The sequence below is a fragment of the Barbus barbus genome, assembly GCF_936440315.1.
Source record: "Barbus barbus genome assembly, chromosome: 33".
Lineage (NCBI taxonomy): Eukaryota > Metazoa > Chordata > Actinopteri > Cypriniformes > Cyprinidae > Barbus > Barbus barbus.
In genome coordinates, this window is record NC_136761.1 from 29,082,258 (window position 1) to 29,100,931 (window position 18,674).

An 18,674-nucleotide genomic window follows, 5' to 3' on the forward strand; every position below is an offset into this window, starting at 1 on the left:
CCTTTTAAGATGAAAAAAGGTTACTATAGTTAAACCATAGTAACCACAAATTAACCATGGCTTTGCTACACTAACCATAGTTTAACCATGGTGTTTGTAGTACTTTTTCATTTTTCTTTGTTTTGTTTTATAACTGCACCACCTTAAAGGGGTCATATGATGCGATTTCTTGTTTTCCTTGTCTTTAGTGTGTTACGTAGCTGTTTGTGCATGTATAAGATCTGCAGAGTCACAAAGGCTAAAACGCCTCATTAAACACCCCCCCACACGTCTACGTCACGATGTGGAAATATTTGCGTAATGCCGCCCAAATGTTCACGCAAAGAAAGGCGGCGTGGCTTCAGTAACCGCAGTAGTGTTGATGCAGCTGTCAGGGAGATGCTGTGTGTTTCTATGAGAAAGCAGAAGCACTTTATTTGGCCTTCCGAGAGTAGATGCAATTAGGAATCATTGAGATTACTTACAACAGAAGAGCGCAACCCAAATGTTTGAATTTGTGAGTTTCGTGAACCTAGGAGAGTACAAGGCTGGCTGTGCACAAAGGCTATTTCTAAAAGAAGGGCCAATTCTGCCTTTGCTATGACAATCTGGTGCTTCTGAATCAGCAACTGTAAGTATGTTTTGTTATTAGTTTAAGTAATTGCTATTGACTGTTCAAATGCAGAGTTATGCGCAGTGTAGAGTAACTCGTCCTGTGTGTGAGAGAGAGAGAGACAGGGTCACATCACAGTGGAGTCAGCTGTCTTAATCGCTGCTTGTTTCCAAACACATACAATTCCACTCATTCTCTACTATAGGAGAGGAAGAATTGTATAAAGTTGTAAATCATCTAAACCAACAGTATGTTAGACCCTATTCCATCTAAACTACTAAAAGAGCTGCTTCCAGAAGTCATAGATCCTCTTTTGGCTATTATTAATTCATAATTGTTATTAGGATATGTCCCCAAAACCTTCAAATTGGCTGTTATTAAGCCTCTCATTTAAAAAAAACACAACTTGACCCCAAAGATTTAGTTAATTACAGACCGATCTCAAATCTCCCTTTTCTGTCAAAGATACTAGAAAAGGTAGTATCCTCGCAATTATATGAGAATTGTGGGGGAAGTCGTGGCCTAATGATTAGAGAGTCGGACTCGTAATCCAAAGGTTGTGGGTTCGAGTCTCGGGCCGGCAGGGATTGTAGGTGGGTGGAGTGAATGTCCAGCGCTCTCTCCACCCTCAATACCACGACTGAGGTGCCCTTGAGCAAGACACCAAACCCCCAACTGCTCCCCGGACGCCGCAGCATAAATGCTGCCCACTGCTCCGGGTGTGTGTTCACTGCTGTGTGTGTGTTCACTGCTGTGTGTGTGTGTGTGTGTGTGTGTGTGTGCACGTTGGATGGTTTAAATGCAGAGCACGAATTCCGAGTATGGGTCACCATACTTGGCTGAATGTCACAAATGTCACTTCACTATATTCCTTCTTAGAGAAAAATGATATATGTGAGGGTTTCCAGTCAGGATTTAGATAGTTTCATAGTACTGAGACTAGGGATGGCACGATACCAGAATGTAGTACCTCGGTATCGATACTAAATCGACCATAGGTGACAAATAACCAGCCTCAAAAGATAAGTGAATTAAAAAAATATATAGCCTACTATTATTAATAATAATAAAAACAGATCCATATGTTAATACCTTTGTATCAAACTGTAACAAAAAACCTACCGGAAACATAGGTTTCATTTTGAAGAAGTTTGAAGAAAGAAATAGCACTTAAGTTGCGCAATTGATGCAACAAATGTTGCTTTATTGTAAAGTGTTATTCTAACAGTCAAAGTAATATTCAAAATCATGTTATTATTTCTCTCTCTCAGATTGTTTTCAGATTTCAAACTCAACCAAAGAAAAAGCATTAAATATAAATCTCACTCTCTGCTTCATATTAGTGATCAGCAGCGCGTCAGAAACATTCCCTTCTTATCATTGATGCTAAAATTAATATAGCAAAACTCTTGCTCAATTCATATCCAATTAAAATGTGATTGTATGAAATGCATATATTACGTGACCAAAACTTCATTGGTTCTAGCGTGTCTCACATGCACATTTGCGCTTACTGTATTACATCTGAATGTGCGTTGATCAGATGTGAATAAAAGGTCAAATCTGAATTTATGAATGATGCACTCACCTGTCGATCTCTTAATTCTTTGAAAAGATCAGGATGAGCAAGCGACAAATGCTTAAAAAGATTTGATGTGTTGCTGTGGCAACATGATTTAGGCCTATAGCAACGCTTGCATACAGGTGCAGTAAGGTCAGTTCGTTCATCTTTGTCATCTGTTTTTTTTATCCAAAGTAATGCCATATTTCACTTCCACTGCTCTCTTTATTTATTAATTTTGGGTGCGCTGAGTTTCATCTGTTTGATCCATCGCATTGTTCTGTTGTCACATTTACCGGTTGCGCAGCAATTTGGGAAGCACTGCCACCTACAGGTGCATTTTGCAACTGCAGCATAATTTTGCACCGAATTGAGCAAAATTATGATATCGTACCGTTTGAAATATAATATATACCGGTATTTTTCCAGTATCGGTATACCGCGCATCCCTAACTGAGACTGCTCTCATTAGAGTTACAAATGACCTGCTTCTGATCGTGGTTGTATCTCTTTATTAGCGCTACTGGATCTTAGCGCTGCGTTCAACACTATCGACCACAACATTCTTTTGAATAGACTAGAAAATTATGTTGGCATTAGTGGAAGTGCATTAGCATGGTTCAAATCGTACTTATCTGAGCGCCATCAGTTCGTAGCAGTGAATGAAGAGGTATCATATCGATCACAAGTGCAGTATGGAGTACCTCAAGGCTCAGTACTAGGGCCGTTACTGTTCACGCTTTACATGTTACCCTTGGGAGATATTATCAGGAGACATGGTGTTAGCTTTCACTGTTATGCTGATGATACTCAGCTCTATATTTCTTCACGGCCCAGGGAAACACACCAAATTGAGAAACTAACGGAAGGTTTGTAGAGCTGAAGGTGTGACCTATGTCATTGTGTGGGACAATGTCAGGTTCCATCATGCTCATGTGGTGCAAGCATGGTTTCAGGCCCATGCACAATTTACCACCCTGTATTTACCCCCATACTCTCCCTTCCTTAACCCGATTGAGGGATTGTTCTCCGCCTGGAGATGGACGGTTCATGATAGGCACCCTCATGAACAAGTCCCTCTTCTCCAGGCCATGGATGACGCCTGCAATGACATCACAGCAGACCACTGTCAGGCCTGGATTGGCCATGCCCGAAGGTTTTTTCCAAGATGTTTGGCTAATGAAAACATCCATTGTGATGTAGATGAGAACCTGTGGCCAAATCCACAACACAGAGTTGAGGACAATGTAGAAGTACAGTAATCACTCCTGTTTTGTTTCTTACAGTACAAGCAAGCTGAGGAACACTGCATTTGATGTTTTACAGTACTGTCTTTTCTATTCTATTTCATAGCCAATTACTGTATTTTTGCTTTGATTCAAATAAACCTATGTTGTGATTGTACTGTAGTGTTTTGCATCAATATATTACAAACTTTGTTAAATGATTCCATCATTGGTTATTGTTAGAAATTGCAACAATATAAAAATAGAAATATAATACATTTACACATTAAAAATTTTAATTAAATCAATAATTAAACAATCTCCTGTCCAGAGGAGAACTGGCCCCGACTGAGCCTGGTTTCTCCCAAGGTTGTTTCCTCCATTCTGTCTCAGAGAGAGTTCTGGTTCCTTGCCGCTGTCGCCTCTGGCTTGCTCAGTTGGAGACACTTCATTTCTAGCGATTATCGTCAATTTGATTTCACAGATACTATTTAAACTAAACTGAGCTAGACAATGACATCACTGACCTCAATAATGAAATGCCTTTAACTGAAAATTGAGTGTTTAATCTTATTATTATACATTACTGACACTCTATCCTCTAATCTGATGCTGTTAAGTGCTTTCTCAGGCTTGAACTGATGGCAAAACTGAAGGACATTATTAACGGTCTTAACTTTTATTTTGAAAGCTGAAGCTTGCGATTATGGTAAGGGGCGTGAAATTTCCGACATGCACTCTTGGTGTTCAGCCAATCACAATGCACTGTGTCAGCTGGCCAATCAGAGCAGACTGTGCTTGTCGGAAGGAGGGGCTTTGTTGAGAGGCGGAGCATAGAGGAACTACAATAAATTATTTTTTTAACATTAAAGCATGTCAACATATTCTGCTACACTAAACACAAAATAATGATCTTTAAAGAAAAGCATCATATGAACCCTTTAATGGTTTGGTGTTTGGAACGGTTTAATAAAAAATAAATCAGAAACAATATTTGTGATACACGCTCTGAAGTCCTGATTTGAATCAAATGATTGCAGACGCTAAAGACACAGATAGACGTGAGTTCACTCGGAGCATTTATTACAGCTAGAGATGATGAACAGCGTCCGTCATTTCACCAGTCTGACTCGGTCTTTGAGGATCTTAAACTTTGGGTTGTTGATCTTTCTGTTGAACAGAGACAGAAGCTCCTCTTCCGATCTGAAGTTTGAGTTTCCAGTGAACGAGTAATACGCCGCTAAAACCTGCAGAAACACCAGAGTCAGCAAACGTCTGAAAAACACCCAACTCATACGACTTCAGATACAGCGTCTCTCTCAGAGTCTGTCCTGAGGTTCAGCTCACCTTCTTGCGGAGTTTCTTGACAGCGAGTCCGTCCTCCGGAGCGTCTCTCAGAACCGCCTTTATCGTCCCTTTCCAATAAAACCTCCCTGAGAAAACCAGCAGAGTTCAGAAGAGCTGAATCAGTGATGCTTCAGTCATTACAATCAAACAGAGACCATTCCCTGCACAAACTACTGAATCCATGAATAAATATGACACATGATGCTATTAAATCACAACACATTCAGAATAAAATTATGAATTTAAGAGTAATACAGCAGAGTAATTATAACCATCTCTGACTGATATCAAACATCATTATTGTGGTGAAATACCTGTAGAGTTTGATGCAGACTCCTGGCTCTCTGGCTCCTCCCCCTCCGGATTCAGACTCTCTGATTGGTCAAACACACAGGAAGTGATTAAGAGGTCACATGAGGACAAACGGTCAGTACGGCACTAATACGACGTTTACCGTCAAACGCCTCCCGCTTTCTTTTCTTCTGTTTTTTGTTGCTCTTTTCGTCTGCGTTATGTCCGTTCTGTTCTTTCTCCTCTCGTTTCCTCTTTTTTCTCGTCTGTTTCTCGTCTGTGTTTTCTCCGTTCTGCTCCTCTGAATGCTTCCTCTTCCTCTTGTTCTTCTTATTTTTTTTCCTCTCATCTCTCTTGTTTTCTTTCGTCTCAGCGCCGTCGTTCGGGCCGTTTCGGCTCTCGTGTTCACTCGCCGTCTGATGGTTGGTTTGGTTGCTGTTCTGAAACATCACGAAACAAGAGCGAATGAAAATACTTCAGCTGCACACTTTATTTTTATAAGCTTATACATGGAAAAATAAATAATAAAAATGTCATAATAATAATGATTTTTTAAAATGTTTTTGAGTCTCTTCTGCTCACCAAGACTGCATTTATTTAAATAAAAAATACAGTAAAAATTGTGAAATATTACAATGTAAAGCAGCTGTTTTCTATGTGAATATGTGTTAAACTGTAATGTATTTCTGTGATCTGCAGCTGTATTTCCAGCATCATTACTCCAGTCTTCAGTGTCACATGATCTTCAGAAATCATAATAATATACTGATTTACTGATCAACAAACATTTCTAAAAAAATACAAAACATTTACTTACGACCTTACATGAATTATTATGAATCATAACTGGACTTGTTCTGCAGTTGCATTAGAGCTAACATTAGCATCAAGCTACATTAGCTACATGCTCACAAAGCATGAGTAACAAAATAACACAATAACACAAATAAACCGCTGCAGACGTGACTGAATATGAATGTGTGGTGAAATTTCTATTCCAAATATAACATAAATGTAACATTATAATTTTGCACTCTTGACTTAAATTACTAAATTACTGTCACTGCAACAATGTTTTATCAAAACAGTGGTCAAATATCAAAGCTAGAGTCTTTAATCTTTCTACTGATGCAGTTTGTCCAGATCAAGTAAGAGTCTGAAGTTTTAACGTGCTGTGAAACTGAAACAATCTGAGGCCGTCGCCGATCTTTGTCAGTTAAGGGGTTAACACATTCAGATAGAAAATAGCTATTCGAAATTATAATGCTATTTCACGGTTTTTACTCTACTTTTATCAAATAAATGCAGTCTTGAAGAGCAGGAGAGACTTCTTTCAGAAAAATAAAGACATTTACACCATCAGAAGGAGGTTAAACACTTACGCTGTCGGCAGCCGTTGAGCAAATCTCCCAGACCTTCTCCAGAAAACACGGGGTGTCGATCTTCAGACAGTTCTTCATCCAGTTCTGCATGTGAACAAACCAATGATTCAGCACTCGATCATCAGACTGAACAAATCTCCATCACAGCAGTCTCAGATTCTCACCTCAAACTTGGCTTTCTTGCGCGGCACGTTATCGTGAGCGATGACCTTCTGCAGGATCTTCCGCACATTGGGCTCGATGTCGGGCTGCTCCATGGCCTGCTGGATCCTCTGGAGAAGAAGGACAGATGCGTGAGTGACCAGACGAACCCATCAGACCTTCACTGACGTTCAGCTCTGCTCACCTGAATCCACTGCTGCTGCTTCACATCACCCTTGTTCGCCTTCGCCTGGAAGTCTTTACCGCCGTACTTCTGGTCTTCACTGATGCACTTGTTGTGGTTCTTGTAATCGTCGCCCCTGTAAACAAACACATCACACGCTCATCATCAGCGCGACACACCATCCTCACCCACGCTCACCATCATCACCACAAACACATCACACGCTCATCATCAGCACGACACACGTTACCATCCTCACCACCATCACACACCATCCTCAACATCACCACACTCTCATCACCATCACACACTCTCACCATCACATGCTCACCATCACCACCACGCGCACTCGCCATCACACACTCTCGCCATCATCACCACACGCACTCGCCATTACATGCTCACCATCACCACTACGCGCACTCATCATCATCACCACGCGCACTCACCATCACCACCACGTGCACTCACCATCACACACTCTCGCCATCATCACCACACACACTCGCCATCACACACTCACCATCATCACCACACACACTCGCCATCACACACTCACCATCATCACCACACACACTCGCCATCACACACTCACCATCATCACCACACTAGGGCTGGGTATCGTTCAAAAATTTTCGGTACCGATACCTTGAGTTCAATACCGGTTCCTGAGCGATTCTTTTTTCGATACCAGTTTTATGAAATCACTTTTAACAAGAATACATTTTCGAAAAAAAAACTTTGGTTTTATTTTACAGCTTGTTGATATTTATACAGACTCAAAGCCTCATCTCCTGAGCCACTGCACAAAGGAACAAAATATATCCAACAATAAATAAATAATTTTAAAAAAGTTCAAATAGTTTTCAGTTTACACATCTGTTAGGCTACGTTTACATTAGTGCATGTTCATTTTAAAACACATCATCATTTCTAGGTTGTTAAAGACTTCAAGAAATTTAAAATCTTCATCCACTTTCATAAGTGGGTGTTTTATTTTCTTTCACCATATGTTTTATTGTTATTAAATTCTGGTGTAGTATGTCTAATTATTTGAATGCATAAAAACAACTTAGTTTATTTAAATGTATTCTTAAAATAGCCTAATGAAAGGTTTTATTTTTCCTCAGAAATTCTGTGTTCTGTATCTGGTTTTCAAATGAAGACATAAAACATTAATTTCTTTAAATTATTGAAAATCAAAGTTGATTTATTTTGGCAAACAAAGGGGGTTTACTATTAAAATAAAAAAATGGAATAACTTGTGTGATAATTTCTAAAAAAAAAATAATAATAAAGTTTTAATAATTTTAATAGTAGCCTAGTAGTAGCAGTATGTACTGTCCGCTGAACAATATTAATATATTTCTGCCGCAGCAGTGTTAATTTTGGCAGGCTTTTTTGATTTAGTCAGTCTTTATCTTGAGAGAAAAAAGCTTAATAGTCTTAGTCACATTTTAGTCATTTGAGTCTTTAATAGTTTTAGTCTAGTTTTAGTCAACGAAAAGTCATTGCATTTTTGTCAACTTTTAGTCATTACTTTTAGTCAAACTGCAGTTACCAACATTTATTTTGGTAGCTATTTTATAGTCTTCAAACAAAAATAGTCATTACCAAATCAATTAAGTTTATGAGAAATTTGAATTAAGGATTGAATTTGGGAAAAACTTTTGGTAGAGATACAAATTTAACAAATTTTTCAGATACAGTAGGTTTATATAACAAGTCTACATTTATTTAACATCTTTTGTTGGTTAATATTAATGGCATAGATAGGTAGGCTATTTAATTAGGAATGCTGTCCATTTAAGACGGATGCATGTAATACTGACACACATTCAGATTTCACTCACCTGTTTACGTTCACTTAAGCCATAACCGACTGTATTTACATGAGATGCTCTACACGATATACATGTGGACTGCTGTGTGTATATTTGAGCGCTGAGAACTGATCGCGCGCTGTATAGAACTGAACTGATCGCGCGCTGTATGAGAACTGAACTGATCGCGCGCTGTATAGAACTGAACTGATCGCGCGCTGTATAGAACTGAGAACTGATCGCGCGCTGTATAGAACTGAACTGATCGCGCGCTGTATAGAACTGAGAAAGTGGAGCACTTCTATCAGAGTGATTCCGCCTGTCGCGCCTTCACTAACTTTAAGTTAATCAACAACGATTGTGACTCCTGCGAAAAACGGGATGTCTGGTCACCCTATGCCTATAACCATTCAGGTGCTGAGGCCATTGTTTCAGATCGCTAGTTTGCGTTTTGGTAGCGTATCCGCCCACTGCGGCTGCCATACTGAGACTAGATATACAAACGCCCCTCATCTGATTGCGATCCAGTGACAGGGACGCACATTTTAAAAGACAAGACAGTTAATTTAGCCTATAGGATGTATTTTGAATGTCCGGTAGTCCTCAAATAACATTTTAGTCCCGTCTCGTCTTGTTAACGAAGACGCGCATAAATTTCGTCATAGTTTTTATCATCAGATATTAGTTTTATCTCGTCAACTTCTCGTCTTAGTCACAGAAAAAAGGTTCGTTAACCTTTTAAGTCGTTCGTTAAGTCGTCCTCTTCGTCAACTAAATTAACACTGTGCTGCAGTGTCTTCCAATTTAAACCGAACTTTTATTTTGACGGGTTGTCTGTAATACCTTTACAGTTCTGTGTGTATATGATATGACGTTAGTTTTACTCGAATCAAACGATAAAATGCTCATTAATTGACTCTCACAGCAGTTCTGGAGATGTTTTTCATGTTTTTGTCCTCATTTAGTTAGGCGGCAGACGCTGAAATCACCGCGAGCGTCACGCGCGCTTCAGTCTGTGTGTAATAAACAAACCGCGTGATATAGAGAGCAGACTGCTCCGTGCGCTTTCGAAACGCTCTCGCGGAGGTCAAACACTGATCTATCAGCACCGCGCCGCTTCTAGTCAAACACACCTAGTGCTGCAGGATTATTGGCTCACTGACGGTGATGAGATTAACCCCTTAGGTATCGAAACTTGGTACCGAACGACAAGACGTTTTTCGATACTCGGTGGTATCGAGGCAATTCGGTCGGTGCCTAAAAAGTATCGAACTCGATACCCAGCCCTACACCACACACACTCGCCATCACACACTCACCATCATCACCACGCGCACTCACTATGACATGCTAACCATCACCACCACGCGCACTCACCATCACCACCACACACACTCGCCATCACACACTCACCATCATCACCCGTGCAGCTCAGACTCCGCCCACCCACAAAACCAGTTTACCTGGCGAAATTCAACTACCTTTGCTCGCTCTCGTCAGCGTTTTCTCCATTCTGCTCCTCTGAAATCTCATCTGAAGTCTTTCTCTTTGTCTTGTTCTTCTTATTTTTTTTACGCTCACCGTTTTCGTTCTTATCAGCGCCGTCGTTCGGGCCGCTTCGGTTCTCACGTTCACTCGCAGTCTGATGGTTGGTTTGGTTCCTATTCTGAAACATGAAGCAAGAGCTAATGAAAATACTTCAGCTGCACACACATTATCTTAATAAGCTTACCATACGCAGAAAATCAATAATAATAAAAAATATATAATTAAATTAAATGTGAATAAATATATACACTACCAGTTAAAAGCTTGAAATAATTTAGATTTTTTTTCTAGAATTTAGTTTAGAGTCTCTTCTGCTCACCCAGGCTGCATTTATTTGATCAACGATACAGTTAAAAAAAAAAAAAAAGGGAAATATTATATAGCAGTAAATCGGCATATTATTATGATTTCTGAAGATCATGTGACACTGAAGACTGGAGTAATGATGCTGAAAATTCAGCTTTGATCACAGCAATCAATTACAGTTTAACACATATTCACATAGAAAACAGCTAGTTTAAGGACGCACGATATTATCGGACCAATATCGGAATCGGGCGAAAATGGCTTTAAATGTAAATATCGGCATCGGCCCGATATGAAAAATTATGCCGATAAGAGGAATACATTAACTCACATGTGCTCAGGGTGTGCTAGCGATTAGATCATGTCAGCATTGTGGCTCATTCTTGAAGCAAAGTTTTGCCTGAATGGTGATTGGATTCACGGTTTTGGATCGCTGCATTTAAACTGAGAATGCATGTATGTGCAGCAGGAGCAGCGGAAGCCTCCCCCGGGTCCTAATGTCCGCTCAGTAAGGAGTTTTAATATGGTAGGGGGCACTGTTGGCTTACATCTAATAAATCCACAAATAATATTTAAACTGTTTCTGATTAAATAAAGCAGTAATTCTGCGTTTCCCAATCCCAGTCCTTGTGTCCCCCCGCTCTGCATATTTCGTATGCTTCTCTAATCACGTACGACGTTTGTTCTATTCGACCGTAAGTGCCCTACGAAGTGGACATCACAGGATATTCCGCCATGATTCCAGGTCGAAACGAGTGTATATGTTCCATTCAAAGTGCATTACAGTGTGTGAGACGTGATTTAAATTGTATTTATTTACAGAGGTAGCCTATATGATGTCCACTCGTCTGTGTGTGAAGATGATCACACACAGACAATTTCAAATTTGATGCCTGCTACAGGTCTCAAAATAGTTGGGGCCGGGGCATGTTTACCATGGTGTTGCATCTCCTCTTCTTCCCAACAGTTTGAAGATGTCTGAGCATCAAGGTTATGAGTTTCGGCGTTGGAATTTGCCTCTGAAGAGTTCGTGGTCATCTTTGATGTATTTTTAGTTTAATGATGCGCCAAATGTTCTCTATAGGTGAAAGATCTGGACTGCAGGCCAATTCAGCACCCGCACTCTTCTACTACGAAGCCATGCTGTTATAATAGCTGCAGTATGTGGTTTTGCATTGTCCTGCTGAAATACACATCGTCTGGAGGGGAGCATATGTTGCTCTAAAACCTTTATACAGTGCCCTCCAAAAGTATTGAAACAGTAAAGATAAAATTGCTCTGTTGGCTGTGGAGTCAAGACATTTACAAATATGATTAAAGGTGAATATGAGACAAAACTACAGAATGTCACATTTTATTATTAGCCGTTTCAACATAGATGTGTTACCAGTTAAGAAGTTCAGCACTTTTAGAGTTCATCCCTCTATCTGATGTGATCATAAGTATTGGAGCAGTTGCCTCACAGGTCTTTCTAAGTGATCAGCTGTGTCCTGTTGCATTAATTCTTCAGATATTAAAAGCAGGGAATGTGTCGTATCAGTTATATCCATTACTTCTGTATTCTGAATCTTGCATTCGATGATGACACAAACCAGGATGAAGACGAGGGAGCTGACTTTGAGAGAAAAGCAAGCGATTTGGATGCTAAAAGAAAAGAGGAAGTCAGTTAGAGCTCTAGCAAAAACAAAGGACATGGAGAAATCAAGAGTTTGGAAACCACCAGCAACCAACAACGACCTGCTCGGCTGAGAAAACAACAGTAGCTGATGACAGACAAATCATAAAAGCTGTGAAAATGAACCCTAAAAGACGTGTCTGTAAAATCAGCAACAACTTCCAGAAAGCTGGGGTGATGCTCTGACAATCTACTGTCCTCAGGAGACTTTGACACAGAATTACAGATGCTACACAGCAAGATGCAAACCTCTGACCAGCACCAAACATAGAAAGACAAGATTAGAGTTTGCAGAAAAGCACAAAGGTGAGCCAGAAGAGTTTTGGAACTGTGTTTATGGACCGATGAGACAAAGATGAACCTTTATCTAAGTGATGGGAAAGCAAAAATGTGGAGAAAAAAAGGGACCTGCAATGATCCCAAGCATACAGCCTCATCTGTAAAGCATGGTGGAGGTGGTGTCATGGCATGGGCATGCATGGCTGTCTCTGGAACAGGCCCTCTCAACTTTACTGATGACTTAATGTATGATGACAGTAGCAGAATGAATTTGGAAGGGTGCAAAACCATCTTGCCTACCAATATTCAAGAAAATGCCACCAGATTCATTGGGAAGTGCTTCATATTGCATCAGGACAATGACCCAAAACACCCTGCCAGTTCAGTCAAGGAATTTATAAGAGCAAAGAAATGGAAAGTCTTAGATTGCCCAAGTCAATCTCCAGATTTAAATCTGATTGAACATGAATTTCAGCAGCTGAAGAGGAGAGTAAAGACAGAAACTCCCCAAAACAAGCAACAATTGGGATTGTCTGCATTAAAGGCTGGGAAAAGTATTTCAAAGGATGAGAGCAAGAGTCTGGTGATGTCTATGGGTCACAGACTCACTGCTGTGATTGTGCTCAAGGGATCTGCAACTAAATAATAGCTTTTAATCTTTAATATCTGACTTATGTTCAACTGTCCCAATACTTATGCTCTCATCAATGAGTGGGATGAACTCTAAAAGTGTTGTTCTTTTTATTTGGTAAAACATGTATGTGTTGAAACAGCTAATAATAAAATGTGGCATTCTGTAGTTTTGTCTCATATTCATCTTTTAATCATATTTGCAAATGTCTTGACTCCACAGCCAACAGAGCAATTTTGTCTTTACTGTTTCAATACTTTTGGAGGGGACTGTATACCTTTCAGCATTCATAGTGCCTTCCAAAGCATGCAAGCTGCCCATACCGTATGCACTTATGCACCCCATACCATCAGAGATGCTGCTTTTGAACTGAATGCTGATGACATGCTGGACGGTCTCCCTCCTCTTTAGCCCGGAGGACACGGTGGCCTTGATTTCCGACAAGAATGTCAAATTTGGACTCGTCTGACCATAGAACACTTTTCCACTTTGAAACAGTCAATTTTAAATGAGTCTTGGCCCACAGGACACAACAGCGAAGTCGTGGCCTAATGGTTAGAGAGTCGGACTCGTAATCGAAAGGTTGTGGGTTCGAGTCTCGGGCCGGCAGGGATTGTAGGTGGGGGGAGTGAATGTCCAGCGCTCTCTCCACCCTCAATACCACGACTGAGGTGCCCTTGAGCAAGACACCGAACCCCCAACTGCTCCCCGGGCGCCGCAGCATAAATGCTGCCCACTGCTCCGGGTGTGTGTTCACGGTGTGTGTGTGTGTGTGTGCATTTGTTCACTACTCGCTGTGTGTGTGCACTTGGATGGGTTAAACGCAGAGCACCAATTTCGAGTATGGGTCACCATACTTGACAATACGTCACGACTTTACTTACTTTTTACTTATGGTTTTCTTTTTGCATGATGCATCTGCAGATGACACGGCGGATTGTGTTTACCGACAGTTTCTGGAAGTATTCCTGGGCCCATTCAGTAATGTCAATGACAGAATCATGCCAATGAGTGATGCAGTGTCGTCTGAGGGCCCGAAGACCACGGGTATCCAATAAAGGTCTTCGGCCTTGTCCCTTACGCACAGAAATTTCTCCAGTTTCTCTGAATCTTTTGATGATGTCATGCACTGGAGATGATGAGATTTGCAAAGCATTTGCAATTTGACATTGAGGAACATTGTTTTTAAAGTAGTCCACAATCTTTTTACGCACTCTTTCATAGATTGGAGAACCTCTGCCCATCTTTACTTCTGAGAGACTCCGCCTCTCTAAGACATCCCTTTCATGTTACAGACCTGATGTCAATTAACTTAGTTGCTAGATGTTCTCCCAGCTGAATCTTTTCAAAACTTCTTGTTTTTTCAGCCCTTTGTTGCCCCCGTGCCAACTTTGAGACCTGTAGCAGGCATCAAATTTGAAATGAGCTCATTTAGTGAATAAAAGTGTAAAATTTCTCAGTTTAAACATTTGTTATCCATGTTCTATTGTGATTAAAATATTGGCTCATGTGATTTGAAAGTCTTTTAGTTTTATTCAAATTTTATATATTATATATATATATATATATATATATATATATATATATATATATATATATATATATATATAAAAAAAAAAAAAAAAACCTCCCAACATTTCCAGAATTCGGGTTGTAATTGAGACTGGGAATCGCTGGGAATTGATGCCATAAAATCACGAGTATGTTTTGATTAAAGGTCAGAAGCTATAGCCTACATGGGAAAAATAAAAAATAAAAACAACAAACATGACACTTAAATTAAATTGTATATATTAGGGGTGTAATGATTCATCAATATGGATCGCTATATCGATACGATGTCTGACGATACGATGCCATGTGTAAAATATCGATATCTGTAGTATAAATAGGCACCTTTATTTTGGCACTGTCCACATTTTCATAATGTCAGTCTATGCATTACCCCCAACACGTGCATTCTCGTTCAAACTCACGTCTCAGGACTCGATATAAGGACCGCCCGAAGGCACAAGGAGAGCATAAAAGACGCTTGGGATTGTTTGCTGAACAGTCGAGCGCCGTGTGAGAAGGTGAAGCGCACACAGACAGCCGCGTCTACACCGCGCGAATACTAAATTGAATACTAAAAGCTCTCTTCCGCTTTTTTGTGCATGGATGAATAAATACAGACAAAATTACATCAAAAGGCGCAACACAGCCGGTTAGGCATATGTCTTAACATATACACGTTTTCTTTCTCAACTGTTTATTAAACCTGTGCTTTCATTCTTAACATGAAAGTAAACTAATAATAAATCTAATGCAATCAAAGAAAACGTGCTCCCTGCTCCTGACTAAATTAAAACCTTTGTAACATCAGAAATTATTCATCTATATTTAATTTATACAGTGAAGACTATCCAGTTATTTTACATTTGATTACTACATTTTTGTGGCGTACCTGAAAAGCACTGTTTATTGAACTTGAGTCTTTGTTCTATTGAATTTATTTCTGCTATTGCTTGTAATTTGGTCATCTGTAGAAAAGATTTTTAGCACTGAGCCCATAGCAGCCAGAATTGTTTTTCCAATTGTTTATTTTCTTTATTATTATTATAAAAAATAAAAATAAAAAAAAGGGTACGGCTATTTTTTTGTTGTGAATGTCCCAACTGAGGTAACAGGATGAGAAAATTTCAAATAAATGTTCATGTCTTATATTATTGAGTTAATAAAAATGTAGATGGTTGTTTAAAATAGGAATATGATATCAATATCGATAAATCGATCGATATACTCCTGTATCGAATCGAATTGTAAACGTATCCTTGAATTTTGTGAGGTATCAGCAAATATCGTATAGCTGGGTATGAGAATCAATATTGTATCGTGACGAACCATCCAATTTACATCTCTATTATATATACTGATTTATTCATTGTGTGTAATATTGTAATCTCTTGTGTTATTGTTGTTATTGTCAAAATGATTTGAAAATCATCGGCATATCTGATATCTGCAAAAATCCAATACCGTGCATCCCTACCTTACATTGTAATAATATTTCACTGTTTTTACTGTACTTTTATCAAATAACTGCAGCCTTGATGAGCAGAAGAGACTTCTTTCAGAAACATTAACACATCTACACCATCAGCCTTCTTTGCTGACGTTGGTGTGAAATGCGATCTGGATGTAAACTGGTGCTGAAGGAGGTTAAACACTTACGCTGTCGGCGGCCGTTAAGCAAATCTCCCAGACCTTCTCCAGTAAACACGGGGTGTAGATCTTCAGACAGTTCTTCATCCAGTTCTGCATGTGAACAAACCAATGATTCAGCACTCGATCATCAGACTGAACAAATCTCCATCACAGCAGTCTCAGATTCTCACCTCAAACTTGGCTTTCTTGCGCGGCACGGTACTGTGAGTACTGACCATCTGCAGGATCTTCCACACATTGGGCTCGATGTCGGGCTGCTCCATGGCCTGCTGGATCCTCTGGAGAAGAAGGACAGATGCGTGAGTGACCAGACGAACCCATCAGACCTTCACTGACGTTCAGCTCTGCTCACCTGAATCCACTGCTGCTGCTTCACATCACCCTTGTTCGCCTTCGCCTGGAAGTCTTTACCGCCGTACTTCTGGTCTTCACTGATGCACTTGTGGTTCTTGTAATCGTCGCCCCTGTGAACAAACACATCACACGCTCATCATCAGCGCGACACACACTCACCATCATCACCACCATCACACACCATCCTCAACATCACCACACTCTCATCACCATCACACGCACTCACCATCACCATCATCACACGCTCACCATCACCATCATCACACGCTCACCTTCATCACACACCATCCTCAACATCACCACACTCTCATCACCATCACACGCACTCACCATCGTCACCATCACACGCGCTCACCATCACCATCATCACACGCTCACCATCATCACACACCATCCTCAACATCACCACACTCTCATCACCATCACACGCGCTCACCATCGTCACCATCACACGCTCACCATCGTCACCATCACACGCTCACCATCGTCACCATCATCCTCAACATCACCACACTCTCATCACCATCACACGCGCTCACCATCGTCACCATCACACGCGCTCACCATCGTCACCATCATCCTCAACATCACCACACTCTCATCACCATCACACGCGCTCACCATCGTCACCATCATACGCTCACCATCGTCACCATCACACGCTCACCATCGTCACCATCACACGCTCACCATCGTCACCATCATCATCACACGCGCTCACCATCATCATCACACGCGCTCACCATCGTCACCATCACCATCACACGCGCTCACCATCGTCACCATCACACGCTCACCATCGTCACCATCATCATCATCACACGCGCTCACCATCGTCACCATCACCATCGTCACCATCACCATCACACGCGCTCACCATCGTCACCATCACACGCTCACCATCGTCACCATCATCACCATCACACGCGCTCACCATCACCATCACACGCGCTCACCATCATCTGCTCATCTTCATCACCATCACCACCATCATCATCACACGCGCTCACCATCACCATCACACGCGCTCACCATCATCACACGCGCGCTCACCATCACATGCTCATCTTCATCACCACCATCATCTCACACACACACACACACACTGAACACCAGACAAACTCCTACCTGAAGTCTTTGCTGCAGTCGATGCAGGACAAAACCTGGCGGCACTTCAGCAGATGTTTCTCCACTGCAGCTTTCTTCAGAGCCTCGCCGCAGGAGCTACACGTGAAGACCACCATCCTGAAGACCAGCAGCTGATCCTGAGAGGAAACACACGCCTTCAGTCTCACCGAGTGCTGTATGCAATGTTAGATCCCAGATCCTGATTCATGCGTCGCGTTACCTGTGCTCCTGCGCCTTAATAAAGCAGATCTGTGCTCCTCTGCTTCACGCGCGTGTTGATGACCCGGTCCTCTTGATCCCCGTGAGCGAGTCTCCGGTATTAACTCTACTTGTCGTTGTTTAAAGTAAAAACACGCGACTGAAACGCGCGCGAGTGTCTTAACACACGTGTGGTGCCGCTCTGAACGGAAACAGGAAACAGGAAATAATACTAGTTCCGGCAACACATGGAGGAAAAAAACCAACAGATCGGGGATTTAGGAAAATTTAGGAAAATAAATGTTTGTATATGGGTAAAATGAATATGAAAAAAAAATTAAATAAAAATGAGATGGAGTCAGTGTATATGTATTTTGAATTAATATTTTGAATTAAAATATTTTCATTTTAATGTATATAATTTTATTTTGCGCTTTTGTAATTTCAATTAAATTGGGGGGGGGGGGGGGGAGGGGTTAAACAGTACTATGCACGTTTATTTAATTTTAATTTTTATTTCAGTTTTAGCTTTTTATTTATTTCTAATTAGTCATTTTAGTGATTCAGCTACACTTAGTTTAAGTTTTTCACCTAACATTTATAGGCCCAGTTTCACAGACAGGGCTTAGCCTAAACCAGGATTAGGCCATAGTTCAATTAGGACATTTAAGTAATTTTTATAAACATGCCTTAGAAAAAAACATTACTGGTGTGCATCTTAAGACAAAACAAAGACACTGACATGTTTTAAGATCAGTCAGTGCAAGTTTCTTTCAGTCGAAACAGCTCAGATTTACATTTTAG

The 18,674-nt window shown here is 40.6% G+C and overlaps 1 protein-coding gene across 1 annotated transcript; it reads right to left on the reverse strand.

Annotated features, from left to right (window-relative positions):
• Positions 1–4,306: 4,306 nt before the first annotated feature.
• LOC306853062 (cell growth-regulating nucleolar protein-like) lies at positions 4,307–18,110 on the reverse strand. Its single transcript, XM_079390232.1, has 13 exons — positions 17,893–18,110; positions 17,673–17,809; positions 16,543–16,654; positions 16,361–16,468; positions 16,197–16,280; positions 10,029–10,213; positions 6,746–6,860; positions 6,564–6,671; positions 6,400–6,483; positions 5,181–5,457; positions 5,041–5,100; positions 4,727–4,812; positions 4,307–4,626 (listed from the first exon to the last, which is right to left on the reverse strand). Exons 2-13 carry the CDS (start codon positions 17,786–17,788, stop codon positions 4,492–4,494), a joined length of 1,470 nt encoding a protein of 489 aa, XP_079246358.1. The 5' UTR covers positions 17,789–17,809; positions 17,893–18,110; the 3' UTR covers positions 4,307–4,491.
• Positions 18,111–18,674: the final 564 nt, after the last annotated feature.

Bases quoted from the DNA above. Each gene is read 5' to 3' on its own strand.
- LOC306853062 (XM_079390232.1), bottom strand. From the start codon at position 17,788: ATGGTGGTCTTCACGTGTAGCTCCTGCGGCGAGGCTCTGAAGAAAGCT. The intron at 10,214-16,196 runs GTAAGTGTTTAA...TTCATGTTTCAG, and splicing joins GCTTAACGGCCGCCGACAGC to AATAGGAACCAAACCAACCA. The intron at 6,672-6,745 runs GTGAGCAGAGCT...CTTCTTCTCCAG, and splicing joins AGCAGCAGCAGTGGATTCAG to AGGATCCAGCAGGCCATGGA.